Below are 25,409 nucleotides of genomic sequence, written 5' to 3' on the forward strand. Positions count from 1 at the left end.
AATGTCCACCTCAGTCACGAAACTTAGGAATTCTGTTTACCCCCCAAAGTGATGGTCATTATAACTGAAAGAAAAGACTGGTAAGTTTTGCTGAAAAGGCAAGGATCATCTAATCGAAGTCTGGTGCTACAACTTGGGATGTTTGATTACCGATTGATTGATTATTAAAAGAAGTATGGGGCCAATTTAGGGTTCCTTAAAGTTTTTTTTGTTTGTTTGTTTTGTGGGTTTTTTTGCTGTTTACATACAGTATTTTTAAATGTATTTTTCAATTATAGTTGACAGTTTCTCTTATGAACATCTTTTCGTGTGTTGTTGGCCATCTGTATGTCCTCTTTGTAGAAATGTCTATTTATGTTCTCTGCCCATTTTCTAATATAATTGTTTACTTTTTTGATGTTGAGCTGTATGAGTTCTTTATATATATTGGATATTTACCCCTTATTAGATATATTATTTTCAAATATCTCTCCCATTCTGTAGGTTGCCTTTTGTCTTTTGATGTCTGTTCTTATTTGTTGTTCTTAGAAAATCTCATATGTAGTGATTTCAGAGAGGAAGGGAGAAGGAGAGAGAGAGATAGAAACATCAATGATGAGAGAGAATCATTGATCAGCTGCTTCCTGCATGCCCCCTACTGGGGATTGAGTCTGCAACCCCGGCATGTGCCTGATGGGGCATCCAACTGTGACCTCCTGAGTCATGCCTGGGTTGATGTTCAACCAGCAGGGCAGAAAATTTCATTTTTGACTGGACTCAGAGGTAGAAACCCTCAGAGAGGAGCATATGTCTCTTGGCAATACGTTCCTGGTTTGGGCTCCTTCATTCTCTTAGCAAAATGTTTAGAATACTCATTTTTCTTAGGATGCTGTTTCTTCAGAGCAATAGGCCAATGTTTGTGTTGCGGGACATGTGGAATAACTAGAAGCTGAATCTTGGGTGCTTTGGTCCTGGGATTCTTATCTTCTTTGTTTAGGGGCTTTCTCACAACATATTGGTGGACATCATGGTCTTTAGAGAGACTGAAAAGTTTGAGGATCCTGATAGCTCTTTTGAGCTCCAGGCAATGAGGCACAGTAGTATCAGTGAGACCAGAAAGATCTCTCTCTCCTTTGTTTACAATGACCAAGTTGAGAACACTGAGATTGGCATCCACAGTGCAGCCCCAGACAGATTTGCACTTTCTTTCTCCATTCCCCCTTGGTCTGAACAGGAGTGCCCCTTACTCAGAAGCAAGCCATTAGTCTGCCTCATGGGAATCCTTGTTTGTCTTTCCCACCACTGACTGGCACCACAAAACCCTTCCATTCTTCTCCCAGAGCGTCAGCGGCAACTTCTGTGGCCACACACTTCTCGTAAAAGGTATGGAGTGTGCATTCGTCTTCAATGAGCTTCTGGCAGCCAGTGGCTGGGAAAGAGATGTTTCAGTTTCATTCTGAAGCAGCCAACTGCTTATGAGGTGCCATGAAAATAGGGTGGCCTTTTTGTTTTGTTGGCATTCTTTCTCCTTTGTGGAGCCAAAATTTTATGGGTTGAGGTCTTACATTTAAGTCTTTAATCCACGTTGAGTTTATCTCTGTGTATGGTGTAAGAAAGTTGTCTATATTCATTTTTTTGCACATCTTTCCAGTTTTTTCAACACCATTTACTGAAGAGACTGTCTTTACCCCATTGTATATTCTTGCCTCTTTTGTCATAGATTAATTGAGTTTATTTCTGGGCTCTCTGGCCTGTTCCATTGATCTATGTGTTTGTTTTTATGCCAGTACCAGGCTTTTTTGATTTCTAGAGCCTTGTGGTATAGTTTGATATCAAATAGGGTGAAACCTCCAGTATTGCTCTTCTTTGTCAAGACTGCTGTGACTATTTGGGGTCTTTTGTGGTTCCATATAAATTGTAGGATTATTTGTTCTAGTTCTGTGAAAAGTGCCATTGATATTTTGATGGGGATTGCATTGAATCTGTAGTTTGCTTTGGGTTCCCTTAAAGTTTTGATGCCAGTAATTTCATTGAGGAAACATTTAACTAATTTGACCAAATCCGCTCATTTTAACACCCAGTTACAGCATTGCCAGTTACAAATCCTGGCAATGTTTTTTTGTTGACTTTGGTTGCAAAAGAAGGAACACTGGATACACAAGAACTTCTCCCATAGCTGCTAACATTCAAGGGAACTTCAACTTCTTGGGCCCCAGTATGAAGTGAAGTAATTGTACTAGATAATCTCCCTAAAGCCCTTTGTGTCTAAAGGTTTCCTATAATAGAACATAATGATCACCCTCAATGTCTGGTCTCTCTTGGCAATGAGTGTTTTCTGCTCGCCAGGGGCTAACAGAATGTTAGTCTTTGGGCTTGAATGCAATGCTCTTAGGTATGATTTTTTTTTTCTTTTAAGTGTTATGCTAAAACTGAATTGCATAATTATTCAAAATTCTGGACCTAGATACTCTATTCCTCAATGAAATGTAAAAGGAACCTTAGTTTTGGTATTTTGGGAGGGTGGGGGGAGGAGTGGGAGTGGGTTTGCTATACATACTTCACTGTCTCCTAACAAGAAAGCTATTCTATTCAAATGTGTTCAGAAACCCCAAACATCCATCAAACCAGAGGCAGGGAGTTTTGTTTTGTTTCTTTTTAAATATATATACTGGTGTTTTATTTCTTCTCCAACCCACTCCTTGGTTTCTACAAAACCATTCTCTTTAGAAACTAAAATTTTAGTGTTGTAACAAAAATCTGCTGAGACTTACAGGGTTTCTCATACCACAAAGGTTCAGAGCTTCTGTTATCTGTGTCAATAACACCCTCCTCCTTCCCCGACATGCTTGAGGGTGGAGATTGACACAGTAAACTCCTTGGCAATGAATAAGTAACTTTCCCCCCTTATCTCTCAAATAACTTAAGCTCATAAAAACTTCATCTTTGATTCTTTAAAAACATTTTAAAGAATTTATTGAAGTAGAATTCACATAACATAAAATTAACCATCTTAAAGTGAACAATTCAGTGATATTTAGTACATTCATAATGTACAACCGCCATTCTGTCTAGTTCCAAAACATTTCCATTACTTCAAAGTAAAATCCCTTTCATTAAGTAGTTTCTCCCTATTCCTCCCTCCCCACTAGCCCCTGATAACCACCAATGTGCATTCTGTTTCTGGAATTATCTTTTCTGGTTACTTCATATAAACAGACTCATACAATATGTAACCTTTTGAAACTGGCTTTCCTCAGGTAGTTTTTGAGGTTCATCTGCATTGTAGACTGTATCAGTACTTGATTCCTTTATAAGGCTGAATAATATTCGGTTATATATGTACACGACAGTTTTATATCCAGTCATCTGTTAATATACACTTAGGTTGTTTTCCTTCTTGGCTGTTTTGAATAGTGCTGCAATCAACAGGCATCTACAAGTGTGTTATTGAGTACCTGTTTTTAATTTGGGGGGATACATACCAAGAAGTGGAATTGCCAGGTCACGTGCTAATTCTTATTTTAACTTTTTTTTGAGGAAGCGCCAAACATTTCTATAGAGGCTGAACCATTTTACAGTCCCATCAGCAATATCTGAGGATTCCTATTTCTCCATAACCTTACCAACATTTGCCATTTTAAAATGATAGCTCATCTTTGGTTCTGAATCCTGATTTCTACCTTTTTCTCAAAACTGATGATCCTTCTTTTGGTAATTCCCTGTGATTAGTCCTGTAATTAAACCAGATAGCCACTTCCCACAGGTTATTTCTTTTTTTTAAATTATTTAACAAATCTTTATTGTTCAGATTATTACAATTGTTCCTCTTTTTTCCCCCATAGCTCCCCTCCACCTAGTTCCCACCACAACTTCTGCCCTTACCCCCACCCCACTGTCCTCATCCATAGGTGTACGATTTTTGTCTAGTCTCTTCCCGCACCCCCCACATCCCTTTCCCCCGAGAATTGTCAGTCCACTCTCTTTCTATGCCCCTGATTCTATTATATTCACCAGTTTATTCTGTTCCTCAGATTTTTTTTATTCACTTGATTTTTAGATTCACTTGTTGATAGATATGTATTTGTTGTTCATATTTTTATCTTTACCTTTTTCTTCTTCCTCCTCCTCTTAAAGAATACCTTTCAGCATCTCATACAATACTGGTTTGGTGGTGATAAACTCCTTTAGCTTTTTCTTATCTGTGAAGCTCTTTATCTGCCCTTCAATTCTGAATGATAGCTTTGCTGGGTAGAGTAGTCTTGGTTGTAGGTTCTTGCTATTCATCACTTTGAATATTTCTTGCCACTCCCATCTGGCCTGCATAGTTACAGTTGAGAAATCAGCTGACAGTCGTATGGGTGCTCCCTTGTAGGTAACTGTTTTTCTCTTGCTGCTTTTAATATTCTCTCTTTGTCTTTTGCTCTTGGCATTTTAATTATGATGTGTCTTGGTGTGGTCCTCTTTGGATTCCTTTTGTTTGGGGTTCTGTGCGCTTCCTGGACTTGTAAGTCTATTTCTTTCACCAGGTGGGGGAAGTTTTCTGTCATTATTTCTTCAAATAGGTTTTCAGTATCTTGCTCTCTCTTCTTCTGGCACCCCCATAATTCGGATGTTGGTACGCTTGAAGTTGTCCCAGAGGCTCCTTACATTATCTTCATATTTTTGGATTCTTTTTCTTTTTGCTTTTCTGGTTGAGTGTTTTTTTGCTTCTTTGTATTTCAAATCTTTGACTTGTTTCTTGCAATCCTCTAGTCTGCTGTTAGATCTCTGTATAATATTTTTTATTTCAGTCGTGTATGCTTAATTTTTAGTTGGTCCTTTTTCATATCCTCAAGGGTCTCGCTAAACTTATCGGCCTTTTCTAGAAAATTCTTGAAAAACCTTATAACCATGGTTTTGAACTCTATATCCAGTCATTTGCTTTCCTCCATTTCTTTCATTTGTGACCTGTTTCTTTGTCTCTGCATTTTGGTTGCTTCCCTGAGTTGATAGAGTGGCTTTGTGTGCTAGGTGTCCTATATGGCCCAGTGGCTCAGCCTCCCCAGTTACCTGAGGTAGACACTCTTGGTGAACCCCTCTGTGGGCTGTGTGCACAGTCTTGTTGTAGTTAAGCCTTGATTGTTGTTGGTATCACTGGGAGGAATTGACCTCCAGGCCAGTTGGCTGTGAGGATCAGCTGTGTCTATGCTGTGAGAACTTCTGTGCTGGAGACACCCTTATGAGAGAAGACTTGCAAAAGCCTCTATGCTCAGCTTGGATGGGGTGGAGTCTCAGGGTGGAGCAGACAGCACTTGTTTCCCATCAGCCCTGCCCTAATAGGCCCCTGTGTCTCAGTGTCCCATGGTAATCGCTACAAGCACCTCTGAGAGAAAGCCACCCTAAAGTTCCGCCCGCTGCCAGACAGTCCAGTTTCTCTCTGAATGAGTCTGGGTCCCCAGAGTCTTGCCCAGAACTGGAGTTCAGTGCAGTCGGGAGCTTTTGTCTCCCTCCCGCTTGAGAAAGCCAGCCGCGTACTCGGTTGCCCGCCCTCTCTGCACGCACCTTCTGCAGTTTCTCTGAGTCTCAGTGTGCTTTTCTCTTTCCTGACAGTCCAGTTTCACCCCATATGAATCTGGGTCCCCAGAGTCTCGTTCGGAACTGGAGTTCAGCGCAGTCGGGAGCTTTTGTCTCCCTCCCGATTGAGAAAGCCAGCCACGTACTCAGTTGCCTGCCCTCTCTGCACGCGTGCCTTGGTACCTTGCCCTCCTGCAGCTCCTCTGAGTCTCAGTGTGCTTTTCTCTCTCCTTCTAGTTATAGAATTTCCACTCAGCCAACCTTCCTGTGGTTCTGGATGATGTCCATTTTATCTTTTAGTTGTAGTTTTGAAATTGTTGTATGAGGCAGCAGTTTAGGTGTTTACCTATGCCGCCCTCTTGGTTTCTTCCCCCACAGTTTATTTATTTATTTATTTTTTTAATATATTTTATTGATTTTTTACAGAGAGGAATGGAGAGGGATAGAGAGCTAGAAACATCGATGAGAGAGAAACATCGATCAGCCGCCTCCCGCACACCCCCCACTGGGGATGCGCCCGCAACCAAGGTACATGCCCCTGACCGGAATCGAACCCGGGACCCTTCAGTCCGCAGGCCGACGCTCTATCCACTGAGCCAAACCGGTTTCGGCTCTTCCCCCACAGTTTATTTTTGATCTCTTACTGAGCCTTCCTCCTCTCCAACCTTATAGCTCCCAAGGAAGCCTTTATCAACTTAAGCTATTTTCCATTCCTCTTCATGCTAAGTTTTTATATTCCTTTCATTAATCTCCTTGCCCCCTTCCCACAATAATACCAGATAATTTCCTGATTAACTGACAGCTCCATATACATAAGTAATACCAGGCCACAACCCTTAGCTCAGTGTGCTTGCATAGCTTTGAAGGTGGAAGTAGTTAGTGATGGTAGGTGGTGAGAGATGAGTAGGGACTGAATAATATCTCTCAAGGGTGGGGACCATATCTAATTCATGTTTTTATCTCTTTAACTCCTAGAGCACTTTGTTATCATTAAAGATCTCTGGAAATTAAAAAAAAAAGATCTCTGGTAATTTAAGACTCTTGAGGGGTAATAGTGGTATAATTTTTCCCTCTAATAATCTTACATACACTGACATTTAAAACTTTTGCTCCACTTTATCTCACTCTGTTAGTCAACATTAGAGAATCAAAATGTTAACTAGGGTAAGTGGATCAAAAGAAGTCTCTTTTGCTGGTAGCTAAATGCCTACAGATACTGATGAAGGTCGTGTTCTGGGATTATATTCATGGCACACCTAGAGATAACATTCCATATATCATAGTGAGTCCTATGTGGCTAAAGATGATCTGATATGCCCACATACTGGAAGTACTAGAAAACTCTGGTCTGTGGTGTGTGTTTGTGGAAATGTGGATGTAATCACTAAATTCTTTTGTCTTCACCAGAAATAAATGCCACTTCTCAGGTACACCTAAAGAGATGTCATCATATTAAAGTAATTGGAGATGACAATGAAATTTTATTCTTAAGAAAATTTTGGGATTGTTCTTAAAGATGATATAAACTTGGATTTCTTTACAGGTGCCAAAGACCGTTCTGAGATCTATGAAGCATTTGAAAACATCTATCCCATTCTAAAGGGTTTTAAAAAAGCCTGAGTATATCACTCAACATCTCACAGTATATTGATGAGTATGTGCATAAGCCCAGGACAGAAACAACTGGATTTTTCTACCTTTAATTGTAGATGTTCCATGCACATTTTGACTTTACTTATTAAAAGGTGATTCCATGTGAAATGAAGAAAGCTTCTTCTTCAAAATGACTCTTGTATGTTATTTTTAAAACAAGTAAACTTATTTCAGAAAGTGAGAGATTTAAGGCCTTGCTAGAATGATTTTGTAGTATCATTAAAATTTAATGTTCTACTCTGGTTAAAGATGTAGAGCATAACATGTCCTCTGAAAATGCATGGTAATATATAGAAATTTCAAATAACTGCATAAAATAGATACTATCTGTAATATCTAGCAGGAGAAAAATCAATGTGTCTGTTTTTTGCCTTTTAAAATATTGATTAGATGATCCTAGCTATCAGGTATAGGCACTGTGAAGGATCCTGTCAGAACATAAATGAAACATGAAAGTCTGAAACCTTGAGGAAAATCACTTTTTTTTGTTTGTTTGAAATGATCAGAGAAAATTCTCTCACTTAAAAATAAATCTCAAACTTTCAGGAACTATTCAGATTTAGTGTAAGCTCTATTTTGAAACAGCATGGGGAATTTTTGCTTTCTGTGTGCCTTTATAATCCTACTAGAGGCCTGGTGCACGACATTGATGCAATGGGGGAGGGGGTCTCTCAGCCCAGCATGAGCCCTCTTGCAGTCCGAAACCCCTTGGATGTCCGCCTGTTGGCTTAGGGGAGCAGGCCTAAGCCGGCAGGCAGACATCCCCCAAGGGGTTCTTAGTGCTGCCACCACTGGGCTCGCCAGCTATGAGCCCGGCTTCTGGCTGAGTGGCGCTCTCCCTGTGGGAGCACACTGACCAACAGGGGGCAACTCATGCATTGAGCATCTGCCCCCTGGTGGTCAGTGTGCATCATAGCTACTGGTTGTTCCATGGTTCGGTCGATTTGCATATTAGGGTTTTATTATATAGGATTGTGTTAAAACAGGTTGGATAAGACGAAGAGGATGGAGCAAAGGGTTTAGATTCAAGACCTAATTAGTTTGTGAATTCATCAGTATTTGATGGAGATGTGGAGGTTAACAGGGAGGGAAAAGGCTAACATGACTCATAGCCCCAAGTGGTAGTGATTATGTCTTTCCCAAGAGGAGGAAACAGATTTGTGAGGAGAGCTCAGTGTCCAACATGCTGAGCTGGTGGCCATGGTACATCCCTTGCTGCGTAGTGGGCAGTTATGAATCTCTAGTTGTGGAACTTGGGATTGAAGTCCCTGCTAGAGAGAGAATTTAGGGCAGTTATCAGTTGACAACCTACTAAAATAATCCTTGGGAATCACTGGTCTAGATAATTTGACCTATAAGCCCACTTTTCTTTTTTCCTTCTGTGGTTTAGAAGCATATTCAAACACTAATTACTCTGTTAACAATCTTATGACCCACCTTATTTACCCCTCCCTGAAGAAACTGGGAGTAATCCTATTTAGGTTATTTTCTATCTAGTTCAAATTCTTTCTCAGAGTCTGGCCCAGACAGAGTAGGTAGGGGAGGAATGTTGGCCATTAATCAAAATTATCTTTTCAGAAAGATACAAAAGTGATTTCTACGTTCAGTAGTATGGTTGTTCCCACTGGTTAGCTATTCGTAAAATATCAGATTATTATTAAACGTGTTTGCTTAGTAATTCTCACGATGCTGGTTAGGTAGGTACTTCTCCATTAAACAGATGAGACCACCAAGAGGTTAGGAATTTGCCCCAAATCACACAGCCATTAAGGAAATGGGTGAGCCAAAATGAAACCTCATTCCAAGACCCAGCCCCTTCACCAACCTTGTTTGCTGTCGTTTTAGCCAAATTTTAAAGCATCAAGCGAATTAAATAAAGTCCCTTATTTTTGTTCCCAATCCGTTTACCCAGACTCCTTGGGGCATCGTATGACTATTTCTTGCACAAGTTAAGAGACCTAAATCTGTAGCCTTGGCATGATCCCGCCATGATGACATTGTGCTTGGCCGACTCGCCCCTCTAACATAACTTCTGCTTCGGGACACGCCGCCCCTCAGCGGACAGGAAAAGCAACAGCGCCCGGTCCTCGGGAGGCTGGGCCAGGGCCTCGCCGGGACCCCCGCCCGCGCTCCTGGCGCCTCCCAGGCCCCTCCCCCTCGCCCAGGATGCATCTGGTTGAAAACAAAATCCCACGTGACTGGCTCCGCTCTCAGGCTATCATGGCGTCTCCCAGTGGGAAGGCAGCCCGGGCGCCGGAGGCTCCCGGCTGCGGGCCCCGGCCGCTCGCCCGGGACCTGGAGGACTCGGTGGACGACGCGGAGGGGCTGTACGTGGCGGTGGAGCGGTGTCCGCTGTGCAACACCACCCGCCGGCGGCTGACCTGCGCCAAGTGCGTTCAGAACGGCGATTTCGTCTACTTCGACGGCCGCGACCGGGAGAGGTACGGCGGCCGCCACGGCCCTATTGTCTCTTCCCGGGGTGGCTCCTCAGCTCCGCGCTGGAGGCTAGAGCTCGAGGCCCAGGTCTGGACCCCGGACTCCCTCGAGAGGAGGGGGAGAGAGGAAGAGGAGCTGCTTTGCTCCCAGGGAACAGGGTCGGGGTCGGGGGCTAGATGAGGGAAGGTCGCCGTTTCCCCATAACCCACCCGAGAGGAGTCTGACCCCACTGTGCTCTGGAAAAGGGATAGACGGTGACTCTGGAGAGGTCTCCCCCTGTTGCTGCCTTAGGGTTGTAGTCTCAGCTCTTTGCTGCACTCCCATTCAAAGCTTGATTTAACCTTTTTCTGTCTTTGAAAATACACTCATCCTCTAGGAGAGACCAGGAGAGAATCAAGTAAGTAGTTCAGGAGGGATTCGAGCCCCGGAAGCCTGCGTCGCAGCTGGACCTTGTTATCAGACATGCTTACTCTGTGGGAACTGGGACTAGCAGTTACTCCCTGTTGTTTTGGATACCAAGGCGTTTGGGCATGTGTTTTGGCTTTGTTTTAAGGCATGAGTTAAGATAATTAAATTTAGGAACAAGTTTTGAAATCAAAACAGAGCTACAAGTCCTCGGTTAAGGTAATTGAAGAATTCGTGTGTTTAGTTGAAGGGTCTCTCTCCCAACTTTTATTTCACTAAGATAAGCTAACTTTTTTATTGCAGAAGTTCAGGTAGTAATTCACTCAATCCAAGAAGTTGTTATCCCCAACTTATTGCTGAGTAAACTGCATAGTAAGTGCCCTCCCCTAGGTCACATAGTTGAGTGTAGGGACCAGAATTAAGATCCAGACATCCTGAACTCTTATACTATGCATTTAACCACTAGTTTGTACAACCTTTATATTTGGAAATGTTTTGAATTCCTAGTTTTAACTCTGATCATGAATGGAGTTCTGTTCTTTTTTTCCTGTTTTGAGATTTGTAGGATGTAATCTTTTTAGTTCATTGCCGTTTGATGACATTAGAAACTGACCTAATAAGTGACAGCTTTAAAAATTAAAGCAGTTTTTTTAATTTTAAGAATACTAGGTATGAGACGGGAATGTCTAACTGATGGGGTTTTTCAAGGGTTTAGTTCTGAATCTTCTATCTGTATGTTTTCCTACATCCATTCTCATGACTTAAATACCATCTATATGCTGAAGACTGCCAGGCTAGATCCAAACCAGACCTCTCTGGAATCTAGAAAACAGCTGCCTGCCCAACATCTATATTTAAATTTGTAATAAGTATCTCTATCTTGGCAAACTGGAGCTGTTTTCCAATATAAATCTGTTCCTCCCATGCTCATGCCAAACTCAGTAAATGGTAACCTCATTCTTCTTTGGTACAGGACAAAAAACAGTCTTCCTTGACTCCTCTCTTAATGCTACCCCATCTAATCCCATCAACAGATTCTATCCACTCTTCAAAAGCTATCCTAAGCTTGACCCTTTCATCACCTACCCTGATCCACCAAACTTTGAGAACACAAGCCAAGAGGTTAGGGAATTTGCCCCAAATCACAATCCTGGTGACCAAAGGAACAATGCCTCACGAGCCTCTGCTTCCACCTTTGCTTCCTTATAGTGTTATTTCCATATTGCAACCAGGGTAACACCACTCCTCCATTCCTCTTTGAAATCTTTCAGGATTTCAAAGTAAAAAAGCTGAAGTCCTTAATCAGAGTTCTGCATAGCCTGTTCTCCTCTGATCTATTATTTTTCCCTTACCTACTCTGCTATACCACCTGGCTTCCTTGCCAGTCCTCAGACACACAAAAACACTCCTGGCTGGTGGCATTGCAGTCTTATTCACACTGCTGGGAGCTCTAGTCAGGGCTACCTTTGTTTCCTTTAGGCCTCTGCTCATTAGAGAAATTCTTTTTGACCACTCAATTAAAATAGTCACCTCCTTTCCCAGGTTACCTGCTTTATTGGCTTACATAGCAATTATCTCCATCTATGGCTTACATATTAATGTCTAACTGCCCTCCACTCCGAAGATGTAAGCTCTATGAGGGCAAGACTTTATCAGTTTTGTACTCTCCCATGTCCTCACATAGTCGAGGATAGGATTATAAGATTTGTTGAATGACTGAATGGATCTACTTCTCTTTCCCAAACTGTCTGATCCTGAATCATTTCCTTTTTATCCTTTGTTACCAAGCCAGAAGCCTGGGAATTATTTCATGTATCCAAATAATTGGCAAGTCTAATTTGATTTGCTCTAAAATAGATCTTGAATTTGTCTACTTCTAGTCCAGACTGCCTTCACTTCTCTCTTGGCTACTTATTGGTTTCCTTTTTTTTTTTTTTTAACTCTGCAGCGCCTCCCCACCCTCTCTGGCCAACACACAACAGCCACTGTAAAAAAGTAAATCAGGTAACGTTATTGTTTTGCTTAAACCCGCGGTCGGCAAACTGCGGCTCTCGAGCCACATGCGGCTCTTTGGCCCCTTGAGTGTGGCTCTTCTACAAAATACCACGGCCTGGGCAAGTCTATTTTGAAGAAGTGGCGTTAGAAGAAGTTTAAGTTTAAAAATTTGGCTCTTAAAAGAAATTTCAATCGTTGTACTGTTGAAATTTGGCTCTGTTGACTAATGAGTTTGCCGACCACTGGCTTAAACCTTTCAATGACTTCTCACTGAGTTTAAAATTCAAAAAAAGTAACCTGCTGAAACCGGTTTGGCTCAGTGGATAGAGCGTCGGCCTGTGGACTGAAAGGTCCCAGGTTCGATTCCGGTCAAGGGCACTTACCTTGGTTGCGGGCACATCCTCCGTAGGAGGTGTGCAGGAGGCAGCTGATCGATGTTTCTCTCTCATCGATGTTTCTAACTCTCTATCCCTCTCCCTCCCTCTCTGTATAATATCAATAAAAAATATATTAAAAAAACAAAAACAAAAAAGTAATCTAATTAATTAAGAAGTAAAGCCAAGCTCCTTACCATGGCATATAAAGTCCCATGTGATGTGGCTATTGCTTATCTTTAACTTTGGCTATAAGGTTGAGTTAAAAATGTAGGCTTTGGATTGATACTGATTTAATTGAATCCAAGCACCCCCACTTGCTATGTGATTTTGAGCAAGTTAACTTTGCCTATGCTTGTTTATTTCATTTTGAAAATGGCGGGGTTTCTGGTAGTGATTACATAAGAGGATGCATTAAGCTACTTAGCATAAAGTCTAGCATATATTAAGCAGTCAAATATTAACTCACGCTATTCATGCGCAAATAGTCTCTAACACATCGAAACGTTTTCACCACTGGGCTCTTCCCCTTGCTGTTTCCTCTGCCTGAAACACTTTACCTCCTGATTGGCATCTTGTCTTTCTGTCTTAACTTTAACGCTGCTTCCTTAGTGAGGCTTTCCCTGACCTTCACTAAGGTAGGTTCACATTTCCATCTCTCCCCATTATTCCCTATCACAGTACTCAATCCTGTCTGGTACTGAGCATGATGTGTAATATTTATTTGAGGAGGAGCTCTGCATCCACAATGTAGTTTCATGAGGACATGAATTCTGGTTTTGTTCAATCAGATCACCAGTACTTTGCACAGCGGCAGTGGAGCGCACAGTAGGCATATTGTTGAAGGAATGATAAAGTCAATAAACCTTTACAAATAATTTTTTTTTGCTAAATCTGAGCATTAAAGTGAATTTTCAGTAGAGAGGTGTGTTCTAGTGGTTTTCTTTTTCTGACCAAGAAAAATAAAGAGCCAATACCAGAACCATTCAAAATTGAGAGATAAAAAAGAAAATCTAGGGTTCAGGGACAAGAAGACTGCTAAAGCCGAAACCGGTTTGGCTCAGTGGATAGAGCGTCGGCCTGCGGACTGAAGGGTCCCGGGTTCGATTCCGGTCAAGGGCATGTACCTTGGTTGCGGGCACGTCCCCAGTGGGGGGTGTGCAGGAGGCAGCTGATCGATGTTTCTCTCTCATCGATGTTTCTAACTCTCTATCCCTCTCCCTTCCTCTCTGTAAAAAATCAATAAAATATATTAAAAAAAAAAAAAAAGAAGAAGACTGCTAAAGTGGTCTGCTCAGCCAGCTTCATGTCACTTTTCACTGTTCCCATTTCTGAACTGTGTATTCCTTAAGAAGTGGAGTTTGTTTTCATCATTCCCAGAACAATGCCAAATATCTTCTAAGATGAAACAATCTCTTGAGACCCAGGACCATGTGCTAAAAGCCAAATCATTTTTTATGAGCTCTCACTGGATGCAGTTATCTACATAAAACATTCTTGCAAGTTATAGAAGAGAAAGGCAGGTCTCTGCTCTCAAGGATTTACACTGATTACTTATAAGCCTCAAGTTTTGGGGGTGAGGTTGGTTGTGAGATATTTTTAGTATTTATGAAAGTTTTGTACTCTGTGTTTTGCTTTCAGACTCTATGAAAAACTCCTCGCTAACTCTGGGAAATCACTTGGAAATAAAATATGGAGATTTACAGCACATTTTAAAAACCCTTGCTTAACCTCTGATTCTTTTCAGTAAATTAGCCAAATTATCTGTGCTTACATGGATCTTGAATGTGATCATGCATATCAAAGTTCTTATAAATGTAAATGTATTTTTTTTTTTTAGTTTCATTGGTGGGCTACCTGAATATACAGGTTTTAATAGTTTAACAGGCCCAGCGGGCGTGGCTCAGTGGTTGAGCATCAATCTATGAACCAAGAGGTCATGGGTTTGATTCCCGGTCAGGGCCCATGCCCAGGTTGCAGGCTTGATCCCCAGTAGGCAGTGTGCAGGAGGCAGCCCATCAATGACTCCACTCTCTCATCATTGATGTTTCTATCACTCTCTCCCTCTCACTTTCTCTCTAAAATCAATAAAAATATATATAAAAAATAGTTCAATAATTCAAGGAAAATTAGATGTTAAAGACTATCTCATAATAGTTCCTTTTACAACTAAGAAGGAAGCATGTGTCTTTATATAATTTTGTGAAAAGTAAGAGTTGGTAGATAGATTGTTTGAAAAATATCTAAACACTACTTTTTTGTTGTTTAGTGGGAAGACTTCCTTATACCACGGTATTCTCACCAACACTATCCTTTCCTCATCTCTGACCTTGGCCCCAGTCCTAAGACAATACCCACTTTCTTCTCCACTTTTTCACCTGCCTTTTAACTTGTGTGCTTCTTTAAGAGATGAAGAGAAGTGATTTAAGCAGTACTCCCAACACAATCCTTGGATTGTACTGATGAATATTTTACAATTACAGCTCTTTTAACAGGAATGTAATTTTCTGGATTATTCATTTATCTGATAACAAAAATAGCACTGTTGCTCAATAGGGAACTGACAAGTTAAAGTCATCTTCCCAGACAAAACTGGAAAGAAGTCAGTTACTGGCTTATAATAGGGGTAGGGATGGGATGGGGAGCATAATGTGAGGATGCCTGCTGGTTTTAGGAACCAGTTATTTTAAAGTGTGGATTAAAAAGGCAGACATATTTTATGAGCATATGGATATTGCTTTTATAAGTACATTTTCAGGAATGATGCAGCATTACCTTCACTGATGAGTTTTAAGAATATATTACTACATTTTATCAGGAAACAGAAATATAGGCACTAAACAAACTGAAGTGGGATAAAGGATGAGCAAGAAATTTAGACATTACTGAAGATTTCAAGAGGAAGACACAACCAACATCCAAAAAATTATCTTTTAGATATTTCTGTTCTCCCTCTAGTATTCTTTTGGTTGTCAGTGACGATAGCCTGTCTATAAAAATGTATTGTCCTAAGAATTCAGTTCTGAGGCCACATTTGTATACCTCACTCAGCAGAACAAAAGCTCTACAGGTAGCTGGTCTCCCCACCTTTAGACAAGAGTTTACCACCCTTACTGCTGTTTAATTGTATCTGCTAAGAAAATATGTTTGGTTTTCAGTCAATATCACTGGCTGCGCTTCATCATTATACCTTTTAAAATTTATAAAAGGCTTTCACATTTATTTTTTTTAAAATATATTTTATTGATATTTCACAGAGAGGAAGGGAGAGGGATAGAGAGCTAGAAACATCGATCAGCTGCCTCCTGCACACCTCCCACTGGGGATGTGCCCGCAACCAAGGTACATGCCCTTGACCGGAATCGAACCTGGGACCTTTCAGTCTGCAGGCCGACGCTCTGTTCACTGAGCCAGACCGGTTTCGGCTAGGATTTCACATTTATTATCTGCCATTTATTTCCCACCACAAAGCCATGTGTTATTAACCTATCTTAAAAGTGAAGAAACAGAGGAGTTGTGCTTAAACTATGCTAATTTTTAAATTCACTTCCAGATCTGAACTGTATTTATATATATATATATATATATATATATATATATATAGAGAGAGAGAGAGAGAGAGAGAGAGAGAGAGTTCATTTTAATGCATTCATAAGTTTAAGTGCTAAAGCACTCATTATAATAAAGAAAAGGGAAACTAAAGTATATTTTGTGCTAAGTGCCTGTACTTGATGCTTTCACATTTATGTTATTTAATCCCTGTAACCAAGTCTTGTAAGCAGTATTCCCATTTTACAAGTGAGGAGATTAAATGGCACTTGGTTTCCATTTTCTACTAACTTAACCTTCATTCCTGCCAGTGGAGTGTTTTTACTGTCCTTTCTGAAATCCTAAATATTCTAACATAAAAAGCCATCCTGATGAGGACCATGTTTTTCCCCTATTGCATTTGTCCATAAACATTACACCCTTACTAGTATATGCCTAAAGCTAAGGAAGAAAAATTTGATGGCTAGTAATCCTTACTGTGTTCATATCCTAATTCAAGAAATATTTATTTCTTTAACTGCCTCCACTTAAACAAGGAGATTTCTGTGCTCTCTTCTCCCAGGAACCTCTGTGCTCTCACTTACCTGAGAAGCCTCACTGCCTTATTTCTATATCCAGAAATAGTCATTAATTCTTCTTCCACAATCTGGGCCCAAATCAGTGATGGGTAAAACTCCCCACAGTGACCTAAAAACAGTGTGCTCATTTCTCCCTTATATTTAAGGAACCCAAAGAATATAACCTGTCTCAAAGGACCTAAGAACTTTAGATACTTTAAGGAGATTATATATGTATTTTTGTGTAGATGTGATCCTCGGGGGGGTGAACATGAGAAATTTTCATTGACTATATACCTTTTTTCTGATTGTAAAAGTATATATGAGTATTGTAGAAAATTGTAAAGTACAGAAATACATAAAGAAGGAGACAGAATATTTTTTTTAGGCCTTCAGTTGCTTATTTGAAAGTTTTGGATTTTTTTTCCTTTCTACAATACATTAGTGGTTATAATACATTAAAGGTTTCTCAGATCTTTCTATTGCCATAGCCCTAGGCACAAAGTAAACATACACATACCCCTAGGATGAGGGAAAGGACTGGGCAGGCAGATGGAGGGATTGGTTATTTTGTGAAAGGTGCTGTGCTTGGGACGTCTAAGTGCTCAGTAGGTGGCTTAATAGTTGTAGGTGTTACAATGACGTTAATTATCTATCACCTAGCACAGAACTAATGTGGATCCCTAATAGAGAACCTGCCCCGGTGCTGTTTTTCTGGTAATATGGGATATTTATGAATGGTCTAACCTGTGTATAACTCTCAGTTGCCCATGATTGTCAGTGGCCAGGGCTCACACTCATTAGCAACACACTTCTATCCTCAGTATCCCACTTGGGAGTGTTGACGCTTTGGTGCAGAGATTAATTTTTTACCTTGTGAAACATAATTTCCTCTGCCCTTAATGACTTCCTTCCCTTGACAGGGCCAGCTTTAACTCATCCTAAGTCTTAGCCCAGATAGGCATAGCTCACACAAAGCTCCCTCGGAAGCCTGCACTGGGTGGTGTGCCGTCTCTTGTACCACCGGGGTGCTGGGTGATTACCGCTCTCATTCCCATCCACCTCTATTGAAGGGAGAATGATTTGAAGTCAACTTAAGGGAGTATTTTTTTAATGGAAAAGAAATGATTAATTGTAAAAGTATGGAAGAATTTAGGAAACAGTAATCCATTTAAGGAAGTACTTTTTTAGGGAAGAAAACAAATCTTATAAGTGGAGAAATTTGGTAAATAATGTAGAAGGCCTTTTTAAATTGGGAGAAAATATAGGAAACTTGTAAAAGCCATGGTGCACAGTACAGGTTCACTGGCAGAGTCCTTTCGGAAACCACAAAATACTGAAGTCATTGAACAAACCAACACAAAATTGATAAACGTATCTGCATAAAAGTTGGAAAATTCTGTAGAACAGAAACATGAGTAGTCAAAAGGAGATTGAGGTGGGAGATTTTTCAAGATGTATGAAAGAAAAATGGCTAATATCCCTAATAATCCTTAAAAAACTATAGAAAGATGGACAAAGGACATAGACAGGAATAACAAAAGAAAACTAAGTAGCTATTTATTTAGGGAAAGGGCATTCATTTCTAGTGAAATAAAGTATTTGAATTATGAACTATCTTTGGGGGAAAGGGGTGGGAAAGCCAGTCAGGTTAGCAAAGACTAAAATGTGCAGTGTTTGGGGAGAGTATGAAAAAATAGATTTTTTTACTGGTGGGGTTGTGAATTATATTACACTAGAGGCCCGGTGCACGAAATTCATGCATGGGTAGGGTCCCTAGGCCTGGCCAGCAATCAGGGCCAATTGGGGCCTTCCGGCTGGTGGCCGAGGCCTTCCTTTCGGCTCCCGACTGGGGCCTCCCTTCCCCAGCTGCCAGCTGCTGGCCAGGGCCTTCCTTCTTTCCATGCCACCCCCTGGTGGTCAATGCATGTCATAGCAAGTGATAGAACTCCCGATCTCTCGGTTGAACTCCTGCAGGGACACTTTGCGTGTTAGCCTTTTATATATATAGATGATCCAGAAGAAATTTAAAAATAACTGCCAGAATTTTGCTTGTACATATTTGACCTAGCAATTTATTTTACTTATTGGAATTTCTCATAGATAATCTTAAAAGCTTGTAAAGATTTATGCACTAAGATATTCATTCATAATATTGGTAAGAGTGAAAAATTGGCAGTGTTTAATAGGAGTTTATATAAGTAAATTATATGCCCTATCCTGTTTGGCTCAGTGGATAGAGCGTCGGCCTTTGGACTGAAGGGTCCCAGGTTTGATTCCGATCAAGGGCACGTACTTCAGTTGCAGATACATGGTAGGGCTGGTGCAGGAGGCAACCAAACTGTGTTTCTCCCTTATCGATATATCTCTCTGTCTTTCCCTCTCCCACGTTCTCTAAAAAATCAACAGAAAAAATATCCTCAGGTGAGGATTTTAAAAAAATAAATTATATGATGTCTATTGTATGAAATTCTGTGTATCTGTTCAAGAATGAGATACTTATATGTTCTGATATGGAAAAACATACATACAGAATATTTTATGTGATAAACCCAACTTGAAAGTACATATAATATGATTCCTTCCCCCCTCTTTTTTAAAAAAAATCCTCACAGAGGATATGCTTATTGATTTTAGAGGGAAGAGAAGGGTAGGGGGGAGATATGTGCCCTGACCAGGAATGGAACCCACAACCTTTTGGCATATGTGATGACACTCCAACCAACTGAGCCACACTAGCCAGGGCTCCTTTTTGAGTCAGGTTTGGTTTGAATATAATGACTATCTGTTAATCTTTCCATTTGTTTCAAACCATATTGAGAAAGCGCAGACTTACGGAATGAATTTATCTATTTCCATGAGTAGTGGGATGGAGAATGCAGAGAATGGATGAGTGTGTTGATGAGCAGTTGAAATGCTGACCCAGCCACATTCATTGATATCATCTGCTGTTTAGCTTTGTTAACACCATTTAGGTGTTTTTTTTAAAATATATTTTATTGATATTTTACAGAGAGGAAAGGAGAGGGATAGAAAGCCAGAAACATCGATGAGAGAGAAACATCGATCAGCTGCCTCCTGCACACCTCCCACTGGGGATGTGCCCGCAACCAAGGTACATGCCCTTGACCGGAATCGAACCCGGGACCCTTCAGTCCGCAGGCCGACGCTCTATCCACTGAGCCAAACCGGTTTCGGCAACACCATTTAGTTTTAATTTCCTTCATCAAAGATACCATGACTCATGAACTGTTGGGTACAGAAAGAATTATCTTTCGTTTATTATTCCTGCTGTCAACTGTGTATTTTGTTTTGTGTGTGTGTGTGTGTGTGTGTGTGTGTGTGTGTGTGGACAAAGCCCAAGAAAATCAACCAGCTTTTAAAGCTGAACAAAGTTGTTTGTCATCCCAGTTTGTTCTAGTGCAAAGTGGAGTGGCATTTTTATGACATCTGAAAGGAGAACTCCCATAACTTCTAAAAGCAAGATTTTATCTTCCTCTGTCAGTCCTTTTTTGCATGGTTTGATGAATCTTGTCAGTTTGTCATACCCTTCAGGTTACGGCACCATGAATCACCACATTGCCTTAGTGAGACAGAAATAAATACCACATTATTTTCTCTTTTTTTATATACAAGGAAATGGAAGCATAAAACAAGTAATATGTCCAAGAGTACACAGCTACAGAACATATCATTAGACTTCTTAATATTGTGGCAGATTCTTTGTTATAAGTTGCGGGCACATAATAAAAGACTGTTAAGTTAATTGATGAGTCTCTGGGTTTGTCTACATTTCACATTGGTTTCTGAGTTTTCTAGTGCTATTTCATGCACTAACCACCTGACTGGCCATTGCAGTGCTACCCAATCGAACTTTCTGCCATGGTGTTCTGTTTCTACGCTTTCCAATATGGTGGGAGCCAGCCATTTGGGCCTATTGAAATGTGGTTAGTGCAACTGAGGAACTGAATTTTTAAAAAATATATTTTTATTGATTTGAGTGAGAGAGAGAGAGTGACATCGACATGAGAGTGAACCCTTGATTGGTTTCAAGCGCCCCTGGCCCCCCACAGGTCCCAACCGGGGATTGAACCGTGACCTCCTGGTTCATGAGTTGATGCTCAACTACTGAGCAACACTGGCTGGGCTTGATTTGCTTTTTTGTTTAATATATTATGTATTGTACATTTTCAGTGGCTATTAAATGGTCATAATTAGACCATTTGGGTATGTTTCAAACATGGTGTTATCGAACTAGTGTTTTAGAGAGACTTGTAAGGAAGAGATTTTTAGGGCTGTTATTGTTCTGTTAAATGGTTTTCATTTAGGCTAGAAATTCAGGAGACAGGCAAAAGCCTGTCCTTAGACTGTATACCATGTTGCTGTAGCACCATTGTTTCCTTGAAAATAGTGAGCCACTGTTCACTCAGTTGAAAATCAGTTGCACAATGTTAGTCATGCAATTCTAAAATCAAATCCTTATTAAGCAACAAACCACATTTCAGGTGTTCAGTAGCCTCGTGTGACTAGTGTTTACCATATTGAACAGCACAGATCTAGAAGATCTGAATGACACTGTGAGACACCTTCAGCTAGTTGACATTATAGAGCACTGTACCCAGCAGCTGTGGAATACACGTTCTTTCAAGTGCCCGTGGAACTTTCACTGAGGCAAACCAAATTCAAGGCAGTCTCAAATCAAAAGATTGAAATCTCACACTTTATTCTATGACCACATCAGAATTAAGAAAATAATAACAATAAGTTACCTAAGAAAGCCCATTATATCTGGAAATTAAATAATATACTTGTAAATAACTTGTGAGTCAAAGGAATCTTAAGGAGAATTATAAATTTCAAACTAAATACACTGCATCAACATTTTTGGTGTAGCTAAAACAATACTTAGGGGGAAATTTATAACTTTAAATGGTTATATTAAAAAGAAGGTGGCATAAAATCAATGATTTGAGTTTTTACCATAAACTGCAAAAAAGGGGCAAACTAAACACCAAATAGGTAACAGGAAGAAAATAATAAGTATGAGAGTAGAATACTGACAGAGAAGATTCACTGCAATATGATACTCCTTCTTCTTGGTAACTTTTACTTATTAATTTTGTAACCTCCAATTCCTAGCAATAAAATAAGTGAGAAAAAATTGTACTTAAAATATAAGGAACAAATTGATAGGTGAGAGCAGGATTAAATTAAGCTTAATAATTAAAATTATTATTTTGTTGTTGTTGTTAATCTTCACCCAAGGATATTTTCTCCATTGCTTTTCAGAGAGAATGGAAGGAAGGGGGAGAGAGAGAGAGAGATACATCAGTTGGTTGCCTGCCCCAACCCGGGCCAGGGATCGAGCCTGCAACTGAGGTACATGCCCTTGATCAGAATTGAACCCAAGACCCTTTAGTCCGTGGGCTGATGCTCTATTCAATGAGCCAAACTGCCTAGGGTAAAAATAATCTATAATAATAAAAGCGTAATATGCAAATCGGCCGAATGGCCGTCTGGATGACCTTCTGGACGAAGCCAGGGCTGCAGCTGCAGGATTGAGGCAGGTGCTGCGGCTGCGAAGGTCTGCTCTTACACGAATTTTGTGCATTGGGTCTCTAGTTTTTATAATAGAAGCCTCAGTTTTTTTGAATTCAAATTCACATTAGTACTCTAATGTGCCTGTTTGGAAATAATTTAACCTAGGGGTGGAAACCTATAGGCATATTTTATAAACCCATGACAGAATTTTGAAGCTGAGAGTTTGAATTTAACTTTAACCAAGTGGTGAGCAGCCACTTGCATCCCATTGAGAAGTTGTGTACAGTACTTACTTTCAGTGACATTTCCAGGTGAGTCTGCAGACATGATTGGCTTCCAGAGAGTTCATATAATCTGATTGAACTGGAAAAAAAAAGAATATTTAAATAAAACATTAACTTTTTTTCTTACAGGTTTATAGACAAGAAGGAACGGTTAAGCCAACTTAAGAGCAAGCAGGAAGAATTTCAAAAAGAGTGAGTCTTCATTTGGCTTTTTAATTTGTGGAGGTTATCTAGTCACCATGTGGTTTAATTCAGTGCTGGGGTATGCAGATACATGGATTGCTAACTTACTAAATCTAGGATACAATCTGAAAGTACAAAAGAGCAGTGCATCTTGGAGAAGCAAAATAGGAGAGTTATCCAGTTTCTAGAAAATATTGGGATCAGACCCAGTGCCTGTGCACAGTAGGTACTAGTGATGGGATGGATGAATTAAGCCCCCAGCCTGATCATTGGTATGTGGCAGACGGGTCCAGGACAGTAGGCATGTTAGACTTAAGTTAGTGATGGTGGCTCCTATAGGATGTTACTGCTTCTGTTTAGCTTTCTTTATCAGTGTTTTTGCAAAGTTTGGTATGCAGATAATCTATATCAGAATTCATTAACTGAGGTAATGGATAAAAATGCAGATTCTTAAAATCCTATCCTCAGGTATTCTGATTCAGTAGGTCTGAGGGGAGGCAAACTATTTATTTGTATATTTAAATCTCCCCTGACGCCATGCTTATTCTTTTTTTTTTTTTTTTTTTTTAAGAAAGAGGGGAAGAGAAAGAGAAAGGGACAAATGGAAAGGGAAGAAACAGTGATCAGTTGCCTTCCTGCACACATCAGGACTGGGGTTCAAAACCTTTCAGTGTAAAGGATGATGCTCCAGCCAACTGAGCCACACTGGACAGGGCAGAAACTTCTATTTTTACAGAACACTCCATAAAACAAATATTTGCAGATATTGGCTTGTGCCTTTTCTTTGTGTAATGATCTTAGCATTTTTAATCATGAATTCTCTTGTAACTATCATTAATTATGACTGATGGGAATTATTAGCTATGACTGAGGACAAAGGCTCCGGCTGTTATGGAAGTTTATGATGAATGCCTACAGAAAGGCTCTGGGCTGTGTTAGAAGTGCAAAAAGAAGGAGGTGAGAAAAAATTGCAGAGAACAGAATTTGGAAAACACGTGCTTCAGTCCCATTTTGCTATTTCAAGCCATTTATAAGAAGTTATGTTTAAAAATTGTTGATTTTACATTTTTGAGCTTTATAAAATTTAATTTTTTAAGGGCTTATTTAGTATCTCTCTTCTCCATACAGAGTGTTAAAAGCTATGGAAGGAAAATGGATAACAGATCAGTTGGTAAGCTGTAAGAACTATTTAAATAATATTCTTTGTACTTGAGGTTACATGTTTTTAAGTTGGTGCTTAAAAAATCATTGTGAGTTTAAATTTGTTTTTGTTCATTTTTGAAAGTCCTCTCTTTGAATATATTTGTAGTGTGGGCTTCTCAGATATTTTATTGTTACCAAAAACGGGATATTGACAGTTCATTAGGGAGCTGTTGTAAAGGTTATGAAGTCTGACAGTGACATCTATACTAATAAAAGGGTAATATGCTAATTAGACCGGGTCGACCAGACATCTTCCGGTCGTCTGGTCCTCCTTCCGGACAAAGCCACGGTGGTGGGGGCTGAGGCAGAGGTAGTTAGGTGCAATCAGGCCAGAGGGAGGGCAGTTAGGGGTGATCAGGCAGGCAGGCAGAGGGGTTAGGGGTGGTCAGCAGGCAGGCAGGTGAGCAGTTAGGAGCCAGCGGTCCTGGACTGCGAGAGGGTGCAGGCCGGCTGACGAATTTTATGCACTGGGCCTCTAGTAGAAATATAAGAACAATGGACTATCCTTTTGGAGAAAACGTACTCATCATAAACACACACACACACATTTTAGATGGAGTAATGATTAAATGTGAAAAGTAAACTCATAAAAATGTGAAAAGAAAATAGGGGGAAGTTTTTTTGTAATCTAGGAGTGAGGACCTTGATAAGCCATAAAAAAAACCATTTTGTGTTCGTTTGTTTTGTTAACCCTCTGGGCACAAACAGAACTTTCTGTGATGATGCAAATGTTCTATATCTACGCATACCAATATGGATGGGAGCCATTAGCCACATGTGGTTTTGAGCATTGTTGAGCATAAGACATATGGGTAGTATAAGAAACTGAATTTTTAAAAATATGCTTTTATTGATTTTAGAGAGAGGAAGGGAGAGAGAGAGACAGAAACATCAATAATGAGAAATAGTCATTGATCAGTTGCCTCCTGCAAGCCCTTTTCTAGGGATTGAACCTGCTACTTGGGCATGTGCCCTGACTGGAAATCAAACCTTGACCTCCTAGTTCATGTGGCTCAACCACTGATCCACCCCAGCCAGGCTGAATTTTGTCATTTTATGAAATTTTAATTGACTTTTAAATAGCCACATGTGGCAGGTGGCTATATATTGGACAGAGCATGTTAAGAGAACATACTGCAACATTTTTCTCTGTGAATTTCTCTTTAATTTTCTAACAGCTTCTGCATTGAGCCATAATACACAATTTTTTTCTTTTTGGTAATCTGACATAGTTACAGAAGCTATAATAAATGTAACAGTTTTCATTATATTTTCTAAGATATACCTGAAAAATGGGTGGGGATACTGGGTAGATAATCATATTAATTATGAGGCCAAAATTTCTGATATTTATTGCATACTTTTTAAGAGATGGAAAATAATGTCCTGCAAGATGAGGATTGAACAGCTGAAACAAACAATATGTAAAGGAAATGAAGAAATGAAGAAAAGTAAGTAATTGGACCCCCTCCCTCCAGCCCTAATAAAGAGCTCATGTGGAATTTCATGGGATTAATAAACTAGAGAGGCAGAGAAAGAGAGAGGAGCTGGGGCAACAGCAACCTGGAAAAGTTACTGCTTACCTTCCTCTCCTTATGAAACATTTGTGTAAGGGATTCTTATATAAAGACCTTTAAATAACTTGCTACCTTTCTCACTTTAAAAAAAGTTAAGGAACATATGTTTCCAATTTGCCT

The 25,409-nt window shown here is 40.1% G+C and overlaps 2 protein-coding genes and 1 pseudogene across 3 annotated transcripts in view; 2 read left to right on the forward strand and 1 right to left on the reverse strand.

The window, feature by feature from the left end:
* The window catches only part of TBPL2 (TATA-box binding protein like 2), a gene marked incomplete at both ends in the record, with an annotated part of 29,699 nt that extends 22,547 nt beyond the window's left edge, over positions 1–7,152 (forward strand). Inside the window, one exon of the mRNA XM_080643285.1 lies at positions 7,076–7,152. Coding sequence (XP_080499411.1) covers positions 7,076–7,152 — 77 coding nt within the window. The remainder of the gene's footprint in view (positions 1–7,075) is intronic.
* On the reverse strand, positions 741–1,418 carry LOC308243387 (small ribosomal subunit protein eS6-like; annotated as a pseudogene). The gene has a single exon. The product of its transcript is annotated as a small ribosomal subunit protein eS6-like (transcript).
* Positions 7,153–9,384: 2,232 nt separating the features above from the next.
* ATG14 (autophagy related 14) overlaps positions 9,385–25,409 on the forward strand; it is a 34,646-nt gene continuing 18,621 nt past the window's right edge. The window contains exons 1-4 of the mRNA XM_080643274.1: positions 9,385–9,626; positions 22,456–22,518; positions 23,638–23,680; positions 25,082–25,163. Of these exons, the coding sequence (XP_080499400.1) occupies positions 9,406–9,626; positions 22,456–22,518; positions 23,638–23,680; positions 25,082–25,163 (409 nt within the window). The 5' untranslated portion in view covers positions 9,385–9,405. The remainder of the gene's footprint in view (positions 9,627–22,455; positions 22,519–23,637; positions 23,681–25,081; positions 25,164–25,409) is intronic.

This window comes from Plecotus auritus (assembly GCF_963455305.1).
Source record: "Plecotus auritus genome assembly, chromosome: 1".
Classification (NCBI taxonomy): Eukaryota; Metazoa; Chordata; class Mammalia; order Chiroptera; family Vespertilionidae; genus Plecotus; species Plecotus auritus.